Source organism: Ischnura elegans, chromosome 12 (genome assembly GCF_921293095.1).
Source record: "Ischnura elegans chromosome 12, ioIscEleg1.1, whole genome shotgun sequence".
Lineage (NCBI taxonomy): Eukaryota > Metazoa > Arthropoda > Insecta > Odonata > Coenagrionidae > Ischnura > Ischnura elegans.
Genome location: NC_060257.1, coordinates 82,015,489 through 82,029,095, shown reverse-complemented (window position 1 = coordinate 82,029,095; position 13,607 = coordinate 82,015,489). Strand labels below are relative to the sequence as shown.

General features: G+C 36.5%; 1 protein-coding gene across 7 annotated transcripts in view; it reads right to left on the bottom strand.

Annotated features, from left to right (window-relative positions):
• LOC124169348 (neuronal acetylcholine receptor subunit alpha-7) overlaps positions 1-13,607 on the bottom strand; it is a 92,008-nt gene that overhangs the window by 25,142 nt on the left and 53,259 nt on the right. For all 7 annotated transcript variants that reach the window (XM_046547941.1, XM_046547939.1, XM_046547935.1 and 4 more), the window contains exons 4-5: positions 7,182-7,291; positions 918-1,098 (exon numbers count right to left, since the gene is read on the bottom strand). In XM_046547941.1, coding sequence (XP_046403897.1) covers positions 918-1,098; positions 7,182-7,291 — 291 coding nt within the window. The remainder of the gene's footprint in view (positions 1-917; positions 1,099-7,181; positions 7,292-13,607) is intronic.

The window sequence follows — 13,607 nt, the reverse complement described above, 5'->3', positions numbered from 1 at the left end:
CAAAAGACATTGAAAGGTAGTGAAAGTATGGAATTGCTCTAATGAATAAATGGTGTATTGCTAGTACATACTTTTGTTTTACTCTTTTTTCAGAAAGAAAATGGATTTTTCATAAAATCATGGCTTAATTTGAAGGATTAATGTTTAATAACAAAGATATTTCACATTCGAGTGCATATTTGTGGCTTCCTTCTGCTAATAACCATGTTGTTTAACCTCTATCGCATAATCCTTGTGCTGCCTTTTGGTAATTGTAAGAAAAATATCAAAAAATAAAAATGCGTGCTTGAAATTTGGCACTCCTTCTCTTGTCTTAGGTGTTAAATATGCTGAAAATTTACTTTCATAGGAAGATAGTATATTAGCCAATTTACCAGGGGTGAAATCCCTTAAAGTTTCATTTTTGAGATTTTTAAGATGAACATAAGTCCATAGCCTGGGATTTGAGGCTCAGAATGTGCTAAGTGTCAGAAACTATTAGGTATTTTATTAGCATTTGTGGAAGATAGCCTTATTATTTTTGGTATTTGCAGTCAGGCATGCTTCCTTTCTTGCAGCTTCAAGAGTGTCTTCGATGAATTATTACAAATTATTGGTAAAAATAAATAAAAAATTGCAATTATTTACTCCAAGAATAAAGTTTTTGTGTCAGATAATTCTCGTAACTGAAATGAAGATTTTGCTTTGGTCTCCTGGGGAAAGGAATTCAAAATAAAATTGAGCGTCGAAAGGAGAAGATATTTTAAAACGCAATGGTAATATTTTCTGGAACTTAGAAAACTATGATGGGAGCCTTATTTTGGCTTTAAATTAAAACTGAAGTAGGCACTTACATTATTTTGTCGATTGGCCTTATTTCAGAGATACTTATCTATGAACATTAATGAGTGACTAAATAAAAACTCTTTTCTTGATACCTGATTGCCGTCATAGGTCCAGCTACCAAACTTCATGTCACAGTGTTGGTCATCAAAGGGGAACCAAGTAATGTCTATCTTGCATGTGCTCTTGAAGATGCCAGGAGGAACATACAGGCAGCTGCCGTTATGTCTCACCACCACGTTCGTGTGGTATGTCCCGTCGAAACCTTCATCGGCACTTCACAAAAAAGGGTACATAGAAAGGCGATATTATTTTATTTATTCATCGGCTGCTTCATGAATTACAAGGTAAGTAGAAAAGAAGGCACTAATATGAAAAAGACGGAATGATTAATACATTTTGAAATAAAATGCATTAATATAATCCCATTAGGGAGATATAAATATATATTGATACATTCTGTATTTCAAGGAATTATTTTGAAACATTATTGTTAATCAGGATCATATTAAAAGTTTATAGTTTTAGCTGTTTATCATAAGTTGTTCGAATTAGTGGAATTTAATTTATTGAATAAGCATTTAATTAAAGGGTGATTTCTACGTAAACAAAAGGTGATCTATTCAAATTTTTAAAATGCGCAACTTCATGTAAATATGAATTTTATTTAACATAAAATAATAAGTACTTAGGTCCATGCTAATGTTATAGGTATATGAGTGTTGTAAATAAATTATTTAATTATGTACAACTACAGAGTGGAGGTAAGGGTGCGATATTATTTACCTATGCTAAGCCTCGTTAGCGAGTGAAACAAATCGAATAAGCTTTTTACTTGCAAATTCAAGACATGCAACTTCTCAATGATAAGGTCACTCATGCATATCTCGATGAGCTCTGTCTAAATGAGGCCAAGCATTATTGAATAGTTTAATTTATATAAGTGCGAATGAAAAAGTTGTCATTGAATGTACTCATACATACATTGGTTAACGTAACAAGCGGCCAGTGTCATCTTCATTGCATGAAAAGAAATTAAATTAGTGGCCGAGTGTGTCTTGCTTTAGGCACGTAAGAAAATTTATTTAAAAATTTATGTTTTTGTCATATGAATAATGATTATGTGCAAATTTAAGCATATGCCTTGAAAGTAAGTAATAGTAATGAGAGTAATGTTGCGGTAAGAGAGTTTATAGTTAGCATTATGTGACTTACACTCATATTAAAATTTGTATTAATAAGGTATTATTTAGTTGCATATTAGTTTTTTATTTCCTTCTCTTTACATGATAGTTTTGTAATTTTACATCTAGTGCGATGATTAAGCTGTATAAAAAATCCACTTGATCAGAAGTTTTGTCGAGAGATAAAGTAGTCGAGAATAAGAATATGGTTCGATGTAAGATTTCGTCGGGGACTATTTTGTCATTAGATCAGGGAAATCCACGACCGCCTTTCTGGGAATGAGTAATTGCAAATATCCTCGCAATCTGAATAAAAAAAAAGAGACATTCGTCGTCAAGCCTATGTGACCATTGTTTCGGGTGGGAACACAATGATCGCATGCCTTGGTCGTTGATTGATGTGGCTTGGTTCGACTGAACGAGAAAGGCAAGCGAGGAGATCCCTCTCTCTCTTTGCCAAGAGAGGAGAATATGAAGTGGCCCACAACAACTGCTGCCTGTTGGGCGTTTGGGGGAGGACGTTGTCCCGGGAGGGGTTGGGCTGATAGGGTGGGATGGGAGGGTGGCGTTTGAGGATCGACCTTTCCCTCTGCCCCCCAACACTCTGAGGAACACTTTCTTCTGAGCACGGAAACTGGATTTTCATCGGGACCGCAGAGGGAGTAACTCAAGTAGTAATCACCATCTTCGATTTATGTACATAAATCGCTTCTTTAATAATCAATATAAATTGATATTTTGGTACATTGTTGTGTATCTATATTCACCACATTGATATTACTTGGCTCTGTGAATTGCCTCATCCATAATTTTGAAGAGGAAAACATTGAGCTGGCTGCCAACCTTCAACTTTTGTTAAGCATGATTCGATGCTTTCATACTGGTGGAATAAATTGGCATGGTGTTGATAAAAAAAATAAATAATAGGCATGGTGTGATCAATGTAGTAGCTGTAATTTTGATAGTTCGACTCTCCTTTTGATAGTTCGATAGAACCTCTCCTGGGAAAGTCTGACTAAAAGTAAGAGAGCTATATGTGCATTTGCCATCCATTACCAGTGAACACTGTCATGAATTGAAAGCACCCTCATTAGGCTGACGTGTGAAATATTTGATGGCTAAGTTTTTTGATATCTCAATTGTCTCTTCGAGGCATTGAATCGCTGAAATTAGATTGATTCAATAGATCCCGTTTTTACACCATCTGCTGTTCCCTGCTTTGGTACCATGGAAAATCCAGTTTCTGTCTTCATTTTCTTGAGGTTCCTTTGAGAGTGTTTGGGGTGACTACTGGAATAGGTGGGCAGAGGGTGTCGGTCGGTGATCTTTGGGGGACGAGGTCGAAGAAGGGCAGGCCATGGAGCAAGAAGTTCACATACCATAATTTATATAGATATATATATATATTAATATGTACACACATACACATAAAAAATCGAGTTATTAGGCAGTACGAACGCTCCTAAAGAGATAGAGCGAGCGGTAAAGAGTAGAGATATATATATATCATAAACAGTAGCAAACCCAAGGGTCAAGGGTGACGCAAGACAAGTGCTCTACTGTGGATGCTTCTAGTTATAAGGTGTTTCTATGGAGGTGAAAAGGGGTTATTATTCTATCGAGGTTTTTTTTTAGATAAAATCTAATTACGAGAAATGCACCTGCATGCTTTGTAGCAAAGTTTTCCGATGGGATAAATGGTAAAATTGAAAGTTTTGAAATGGATTTGAGCTGTGGCTGAAAATATTCTCAGAATATTGTGAGTGGTACCCATGTTTGCACTATTTTCATTTGATATCTAATGGTTTCTCTTTCACAGCCATTAATTTTGTACTTTCTAATGACTCTTGAAAGGAAAATCTCTCTCTGAAGCATGTTGTAGTTGTTGCTGGAACGAGTGGAAAACTTAACTAAATATTGACAATGCAGGATCATTTCGTATAATGTTAATGACAATCAAAATGCATTAAAGAGAAGAAACGACAAAATCAGAAGGCTTTTTTCAAATGTTAATGTGAGGATTGTATTCACACTTCTGATTATGTACGATGCGATGCTTGTAATTTAAGAGTTAATGATATTGGAATAAAAATAGCAAGGCCATGACAGAAATTATCTGTAATATCATCATAATGCCACACAGAGTAAGTGGGTTGAGTTCAATTGAAATACTAGTAAAATACGTAATTAAGAGAGAAATTTGATGTTAGGTAAAATTGAATGAAGAGAAACAAGAGAAAAACTCGTGGATGACTACATTTTCCCTCATGAATGAGGAAGGAGGTAAGAGAATAGGAAAAAAGCATCTAATAATGTACAAAAAATGATAATTGAGACACTTATAACTTAAACTAAGTAATATGCAGATCACGCTAGCACAAGTTGTGTCGAACACTATTGAAAAAGCTAATAAGGAAGGAAGAAAAACTACATCACCTAAGGAGATAGAAATACTTAGGAAACTGAGGAATTATTGAATTACTGAGAGAGACTAAGATAATATAAAAAATAGATAAATAGAGAATCATTATTACCTGAGCACAGAGTATGGGTCAATGAGGGCAGTGACAGGGGCCTAATGGAATTCCCAGCTTGAGCGTTCGTTACAAGTAGCGATAATGTTCAGAATGAAGCATGATTTTAAGTCGCGTGATATTTAAAAAAATGCGTGGAATATGAATTTAAATTAAGCGCTTTATACTTGGGAGTAGCTAGGGGAGCCGGGTATTTTGCTTCATATATAGAGCACACGTTGGTGAAAAGAGATTAACAGGCTAAATTAGCAGAGTAATTAAGCGATAGGGGGAGAGAAGGGAGATGATAAATGATCGAGGTGGTTCCATTGTGTTGCCTTGACTGTAATATGTTCTTATTCAGACTACCAATAGAAATATGTATCTTCTACTTGATATGACTCGCACATTTCAGGTTATTTTTTTCTTGGTAAAAACTTGCGAATAAATGGCGTTTTATGTATTAAAGAGAATTGCTGGGGAGAATGTTAATTTTGTGTCAATTGCTAATCAAATTTCCATGAAAAAATGTATTGATGGGGTAAATAAGAAATTTTACATGAAAACGTTTGGAGCTGGAAAATTATGTATGATAGAACTAAGGTTGAAATGCATATTAACGAAACAATTATTGTGCTGCAAGTGGGGTCAAAATGATGTAAAAAAATGTTTATTTAAAAATGTATTCACAGAATAACGTCAATGATGCATAGGTTTGTGGTAAACTAGCTTTAAATATCATTCGTGAAAGGGGGATTTTCTTGATTAATCAAATGCAAGAGAAGTTGAGGTGGTTTGGGTACCTGTTTGTTTTGAATGTCGGAAGCGCTGCGGAACCTTCAGCGAGGGTGGAGAGGGGGGAGGGAGTTGTGAAGACGCGGAGAAAACGGGTGGGGGGGGGGGGGGCGTGCGAGTTGGCGCGAAGGAAGACGTGAGGGTAAGTGGGACGTGATAGGAGGCTGAATGGGAGTCAGTGGAGAGGAGGAGGGTCGGGTCCTTTTCGAGAATGCATGAGGTGGCGGTAAATTATTTAGAGCGACGGGCGAAGGCGCTGGAGAAGACCAAGGAGGAAGATGGGGAGACGTGAAAGACACGCGGAGGGAGGTTGGATGATGTTGGAAAGGGGCAAGTGCGCTTTTAAGTCACAAATAAAAGTATTCGTCGTCTCGAGCGTTTTGCATAGAGCGAACGGACGCTCTCTCGAAAAGATGAAAACTTTTTGGAGAAAAATATGCATAATGTTTGATGTCGTCAATTTATTCGAATTTTACGCAATTTCTCGAAAAGACGAAATTGCCAAAAAAATGCATAAAATATTTGATATCTTTATTTTTATTCGATTTTTTTTATGCGCTCTCTCGAAAAGATGAAAACTTTTGGACAAAAATATACACGATGTTTGATCTCGTTAATTTATTTGAATTTTACGTGATTTCCCGAAAGTATGAATTTGGACAAAATATACATAATGTTTTGATCTCGTTAATTTTTTTCGAATTTTATGAAATTTACTTTAGGAAAGTTGAACTTTCCCGCGGAGAATATTCAGCTTGAAGTCGACTCGTTTATTGTTTTGACGTCGTTGTCCTCCATACGAAAAAAATGACGCTTATGGCTGCGCCATCTTTTGGGAGGACGTCATCTTAATATTATGGTAGGTACTATGATACAATTTCCCAGGTATTACGGCAGCAGTGTTCATATTTATGATAATAAGTTAGTTATCGATGTGAAGTAATTGGTAAATGAAATGTGCAAACTTTTAATTTTATTTAAATGGTATTTCTTTATTTTCATTCAAAATTTATATATTCTTTTGTTTTTTCATTGGTCTTAATTTTATTTACACACCAACATGCATTTGCGATAATAAAAATAGGTTACTTTTATAGTTTATAGCTCCAGTCTTGCAGTTTACAGGATTTTAAGGGAAGGTTATTCGGTCGTTTGCAAAAAATGCAGCTATTGAAAGAAATAGTTTTTGATTTCCATTTCGGACACAAGAAATATTAATTTTAAAAAAGGATTTTGCTGCACTACCTTCGAGTAAATGAACAAGTGGATTTCGAACTCTTTTACACATGGATGCCCTTAAGCGTTGAAATTTATGACATAATAGATTATTAAATTCAAAGAAATTTACATAATTAAATAATACATCTGGAAATGAAGTAATATCACATTAACATAAAAACATCTCAACACATCTAAAAACATTTGTCAAAGAATTACGAAAAATACCTCATAGTAACACACAATAGTAACTTATGAATAGAAACTAGAGGTTAGTTTTCACAAATTCTATAACTTTATGAATTACTTTACATTAATGCTAGGGCATAGAAGTTCAGTGAAGTAGTGGAATCTTAATTTGATCTAGTCTCATTTCTTTCAATTTGAGTTATAGCTTGGATTGTCGCGGTATGCTAGTGAGCAGTGACACTCTTGTAGTATGAAGAAGGATCATTCTCTTTTTTCAAGGAGCCAACAGGTATTGATAGTTGAAAAATATATATTCGCGGTCGTTAAGGCCGCGATGCAACACAGCACAAAAGAGTTCCCTTGTGTGTGGGTCCGGGGAACTCAGAGGAAGAGATTGACGTGACTTCTTTGGGTTGCGGTGGTTGGGGGACGGGCGGTCGAGACCGGGTCTCTGCTTTACCTGTTGTACATGAGCACGTCCGGCCTCCATATCTTGTTCGGTGTGATGCGAAGGTCCCTCACGCCGCCATATTCCGAATCGTTCCACCTCAGATTGTAGTCATTCCACTCCTGGATGGGGGATAAGAATGGTCGGATGGGGTCGTGCGGGAGGAGTCAAATGGGGCAAGGAAAGGCGGGAAAAAAGGTCGAATGGGGAGGGAAAGAAAATAATAGTGGGTATTGTTGTGCGGGTTAGAAAAAGGGTGATAGGGAGGGCAATAGGGACCAGGTGGAGTGGGCGAAATAGGGTTTGAGGGGTCGGGAAATTGGGTGGGGGAGGAATGATTTGATGTTTGACGGGTTGCAGGCGAGAAAGGGGTACGTGGTGAATCGGAGACGAGAGAAGGGTGGTTAGTGGCCCAAACTAAAGCAAACTGGGAGCTGTTTAACCCTGGAGAATCCATTTGTGTGCAAAAATTGCTTCTTTGGTGGACTGGAAATTTGATGATAGCTTTTAATTTTAGGAAAAAATCCGAAAATACAGAGCAATGAGAGATTGTTTTGAGATTTTTTTCTCCAAATTTTCAGTTTGAAAAGCATTTGCTTATTATATCGCGATCCATCTACCGGCAGATATCAAGTTATTTGCCATTCAAGATTTGGCGTATAACTTTTCTCTAACACATAGTACGATTGTTTGAAGAATTATTACGGTTACTGAATTAAACGTGGAAAAGTCGTATCAATCAAGTAATATCATTTTCATGCCATCAGAAGACTTCTAAATGTCTTAGCATTAAGAATGAATATTTTGATTGTGCGAGTTGTAATGCTCATCAGCTCATGAAAGTACATTACTATAGAAAATTTTAAGCTGACGTTAGCTGTTGAGAAAATAGAGTAAAATCCGTAAGTCTTTTAGATTTGATGGCAAATGCGGCTATTTGTTTTTCATTAAAATTCCTTTCTATTGACTCAATCCACCCATTAGTAACTAACCTCATGGGGGTCTAAATTCCCTTTTTATTACTTATGATGTATCTTTAAAATGTAATTCAACCTAATTTAGTTAATAAATTAATTTTTGAGCCGCGCCATTAATCGATTTTTTTTTAGGATTTCGAATTATATGTACTTTGTGAAGTTTTTTTTTGCCTTAAAAAGCCGTGTTTTTAATTTCATTCATCATTTTTAGATTCCTCTTATATGCGCGCTTCATCTCAATGCTTCATTTACTGTCTATTATTCTAGCCCACCATAGCAGCACGGAGGACAATATCGATCCGAGACCTCTTTCCTGAATTATTTTAGGGAGTGAAAAACTCGGTAAATGTGAAAATAATTGGACAAATTTATTGTAAATATTCGGATTTTAGTCCTTACCGTTAGTTATGTTTTGCCTCCAACATATAGTGCCACGTAAAAGGGTGCACTGAATAACTTGTAAAATAGACTATTTCATATATTTATTTTGTTCTTTTACGAATTTTGACGATAAAAATAGTTTTATTCATACAAAGATATCGAGTCTGGTCATGAACATAAACTAACATTGAAAAATGTCTATTGGCCTTTCAGTAGTATGCCTTGAAACTATTCCCATGATTGGCATAATTTATTTAACAAGTAAATCTCAATGTACGCAGATATAAAGCATTTAACTCCAGAATGAATTCCACGAATCAGTTTGGATTCCAGTTCAATGCCTAATCCATTGCCAGCATTCTATCCTGTGCAGGGAGTGCTCAGGTCTACATCGATCTTGGATCTCTTTACCGACTTAACTGCTTTCAGGGAACGAAAACTTTCTCGTTTCCAGGGAATTGCTTACTTTCGCCGGAATCCGTGGCAGCGGTCGATGAACGCACGCCGATAAACTTCACTCCCCAGTTCTTGGAGCGTTCCTCCGCCCACGCCTCCGTCGTTACAACCGCCTTTTACCTCTTGTGGTCGGGGCCAAAGCCTCAAGTCCTGTCCAAAACCCTCCCTTCCAGTCCCCGTGCAACCCTTCGCCTACAATAGGGTGGTTTCCTTTTATTTTTTTATTGCCTAAATCGAAAGATTATTACTACTGGAGTACGCATTTCACGCTTTTAGATTTTTAAATGACGGTATCTATTTTTCGCGATTAAATGAAAAGTGAATATTTTCAAGCGCGCAAAAACGCGACGGCTAAGTATGAATGCTGGGAAAACCCCGTGCGACGTCATTCTGGTTCCCGCTGCTGCCGAGTGAGGTGACCTTGGGGCGGGGCTTTGCAGGCTGCTAGCATGTAGCTGAGTACCCTGCTAGCAGGTAGCGCTTGGCTTAAATAAGAATTATTTATACCTTATCAAACGAAAGAATCTTTCCGACCATAGGCAATTTTAATAGGTGATTATTAAGAAATGTTTCCCTGAAGTCTGTGCCTCATGCGTACATTGGTAATCTCAGACAATGTAAAACTCCTATCTACTCGCATAGAAACTAGGTCCCTCTGACGTTACGTGGAGTGGCATCGCGTGGGCGCCAATCTGGCCTTTTTCAAATGCGGTTAAAATTGAACATTGCCATTCGTCTAAAGTGGGATTTCTAAAACCAAATAATTTGTATATTATGAATACACTAATGGTGGGTAACGAATCGCAATCAATGCCTTTCGTTTTCTTTGATGAAGGAAACTACTCTATTCAACCCTCTCAGCTCGCTCGTGGTGACTTGCATCCCTTGTGGACGAAAACTCAGGGTCCCTTAACATTCCGTCGGGCGCAGCTGAGGCATTATTCGAGTTGTAAGAACAAAAGTAGTGTATATAAAAAATAATCTTATTCGATGAATATGAAGTTAAAAAGCATTCCTTTCAGTTGCCTGCGTCGACTTTGACCCCGTTGAATTTCATGAACGTATTTTGACTTCATTTATAGTAGAAATTTGTTGTTGACTCAAAACATGAACTTTTAATGCATAATTATTACGGTTTCATCAACCTTGTATCAAGAATAATTTATATTAGATTCATATCAAACTAACATCATATTATAGCTAATAAATTAGCCCGAAAGTGAAAAAAATATTTCTTATTCACTTAGCGATATAGTCCCACAGCTTTCTTACTAGCTTTGATTTGATAATGTTCTAACGGATAGTTTAGCCGACTAAAACGTTATGTGGTAAATCTATTTGAAACATGACCTGACGATAGGCAAACTTCCCTGTGTAATGGCGGTATACATAGGGACTAGTTATGTATCTAATTCGAAATATAGTTATCCTATTCCAAAAATAGTAGGTATCTTAGTAATATGATAAAAATCCAAATTTGTCTTCGCTTAGTGCGGTGGAAAGGGATTTTTATAGGCTTCCTCAAGGATGATATGCCGGGACTAATTGCTTCAAATGAAATACTGTATTACAAAATTTTGTATGCTTTGATTTTTTCATTCTTCCTACATTTGTAAGGAGCTTGATCATTTGGTGGATGGAGGGTTTGATTATAGACCAAAGTGTCCTGATTTCAAATCCAGGTTGAACTCTTTGGACACTTCCAAAAATAAATCCTCTCCGACTGTGGCAGTGCAGGCAAAGCATAATGCTTTATACTTGATATTAATATGTATCTGTTCATTCTATCTTTGCAGGTGAGCTGGTGTGGCCAAAGCAAGTGGAGATGAGGGGAGGGAAAGTTTCTCGACATGTGACTTTGCCTTTGCCAATCAGCAAACAGTAGGCGTGGCCTCAGTGAGTCGCTCTCAGACCTCCGCCCAGCGAACACTGTGAATCTGCTCGTGGAGCAGTGTTGCCAAACCTCACGCGTTCTTCTTGTATGTGACTAACAATAAGTATGCCTTCCACCAACGGAGTCTCATTCAGCGTGGTGGCTGACAATGTCACGGTCTTCTGTGAAAGGATTATCTCCAATGCCTTCCAAATGAGGAGGTATATTGTCTCGGCGCCAGGGACGAAAGACCTGTGGCCACCCATGACTTACACGTTTTCAATGAGAAAGTAGGGCGGCTATGTACATTTGGCAACGTTATGTTCGCTCCTTCTCTCTCTCTCTCTCTCGGTACTACCCCTTCCCCATCAGCGAAGCCATCCGAGAATGACCGGGCTCACACGAAAGCGCACCCGCAGACATAAAGTGAACAGATTATAACTCTCTTGTAGATTGCCTGTGAGTGTTGGTGAGATATAAACTTTCAATACCAAATAAAAAGTGAACGAGAGTAATTTTAAAAAATCGCTTTTGCATGTTAGTACGTCTGACATTAATCAAAAAGCGAAATTTTGCCAAAGGAAAAGTGGCCGAGTCGTGTATTTTTAAATTAGCTAGAATATGAAGTTTGTGTAGTGTGAATCTGATAAAAATTATTCTTGATACAAGTTTTATGAAACTGCAACTATTATGTATTAAAAATTATTATTTTTTGAGTCAACAACAAATTTATACTATGAAAATTGAAGCCAAAATGCGTTAATAGCATTTAAAGGGGTCAAAGTCGACGCAGAAAGCTGAAAAGAATGTTTATAAAAATTTGTATTCATTGAGTAAGATTCTTATTATACTTATTTCCTAATTTTGCTTTTTCTCCTCGAATAATGTCGGAAAAATAAGCTGTTATAATTTTTGAAATCGTGTATTTGTTTTGAAATGCTTAGATGCAGAGGGATGTAATTATTGTTATGCCCCTGAAATAATATTTTCTCCTCTCAAAGACGTAGTAGGTTACTCTTCCACTGTTATTAGTATTGAATATTCAAAATGTCTACTTTTCTTTTCAAGTTGCGGCTATGGTCTAACTTTTTCATTGAAGCACTATTATTATCTGTATGTTATGAGTGAGGGCCAGTTTGCTGATCGTATTCCTTTTTGGCATATCTCATGTTTATTACGTGCCAGCAGTGATATGAAAAACCCTGCATGCTTGGAAAAAAGGCACTGCAGAATACTTCATAGCACAGTCAAATGAGCAGCAGTTAGAAAAATAAACAAAAATTATTATCGCACTTCACCCAGTAGAAGAATTACTTCCATATTTGATAAACACTCTAAAATGTTTGATATGACAATTGATCCAAATGGATTGAAAATTATTGTCTCCAGGGTCACAGCCTTATTCATAGTTGGTGCAAAATATATGGGTATTAAATTTATGGACAGTTTAAACAATAAAAATAGCATAAAATTACGATGAAACCATCAAAACAAGCATGGGCAGAATAATAGCATGCATTTCAAGGCACAAGATATTATCTATCCCTAGAAATACATAGCAGTTCAAAATAAATACATGCAGCAAAGATTATACCGCTGAAAGTGATACACTTACTACTGAAATAACTATATCAAATGACTCTAGCTCAGGGAGGATTCAGAAATCATTACTTAACGTTAATCTGACTTTTTAATTCAAACTATTTACGCTTGCAAAGTTTCTTTTTATACACGAAGAACCAATCGTAAAATAATATCACCTTTTTCACGTAGAGTCCATAGGTTTTACAGTAGTTGATATTATCGAATGAAGTTAGCAGCCAATCATTCTATACATACATTCGAACACATTCTCCTACATTCCAACATTGAATCAACGATTGATGGGGGAATGCCACAAAGTATTGCGAAACTTTATGTCACGTTAGAGGATTGACAATCAACAATTACCTACTTGTGGTCAATGGAAACAAAGAAATGAATTACGGAACATCGTTTCTCCTCATGAATCAAGGATGGAGCTGAGAAAGATATCGTGCCCCGAAAGAAACATACACACATATACTTTGAGAGCTGCGTTATCATTGTAAGAATTTTGATTTTAAATGGCCTTCAAAAATATAAGAGTTTAATACGATCGTTTATTCTGAACGTTATCATTGTTATCTGAACATTGAAGGTCATAAATATGAAGACCCTTTCAACCATTAAGATTAAGAAAATTTTGGAAATATTACACTATGGGAAATAGTGTTGTCTGGTAAATTAAACTAATTCTGAAGTTATGGTGTACATTAATATACAGAGGGTGGAGGAGGAGAAATATTGCAATCATTATCTCTTTCAGCTCCTTAGATCCTTTCTTCGATCTAATTAGTTTGTGATTATGATGTTATACCCACTACCCAAAATATCATCGTTTATTCAACATTATAAGTTTCACAACTGCATCGCAGTACTTGCTCAAGTACTTACCCATCTTAAATCAAGAAAGGAAGAGAGATTTTCCTAATTAAAAAGTCGAAAGGACATCATTTAGATTTTTCTCGTTAAATTTGCAGTTGTATCCTCTGCTTTTTCGCCCTTGAAAAATCTTAGCTACCTCGGGTAAACATTGATTTGTGGTAGGTGAAAAGTCTCGTGCTTTGATTGGCTTGTTGGACATGACTCATGATGATATCTATTTAAGTGATATATATTGTGCCATGTCAGTTTGAGTATTATATATTCCAATTTTTCACTGTTGTGTGA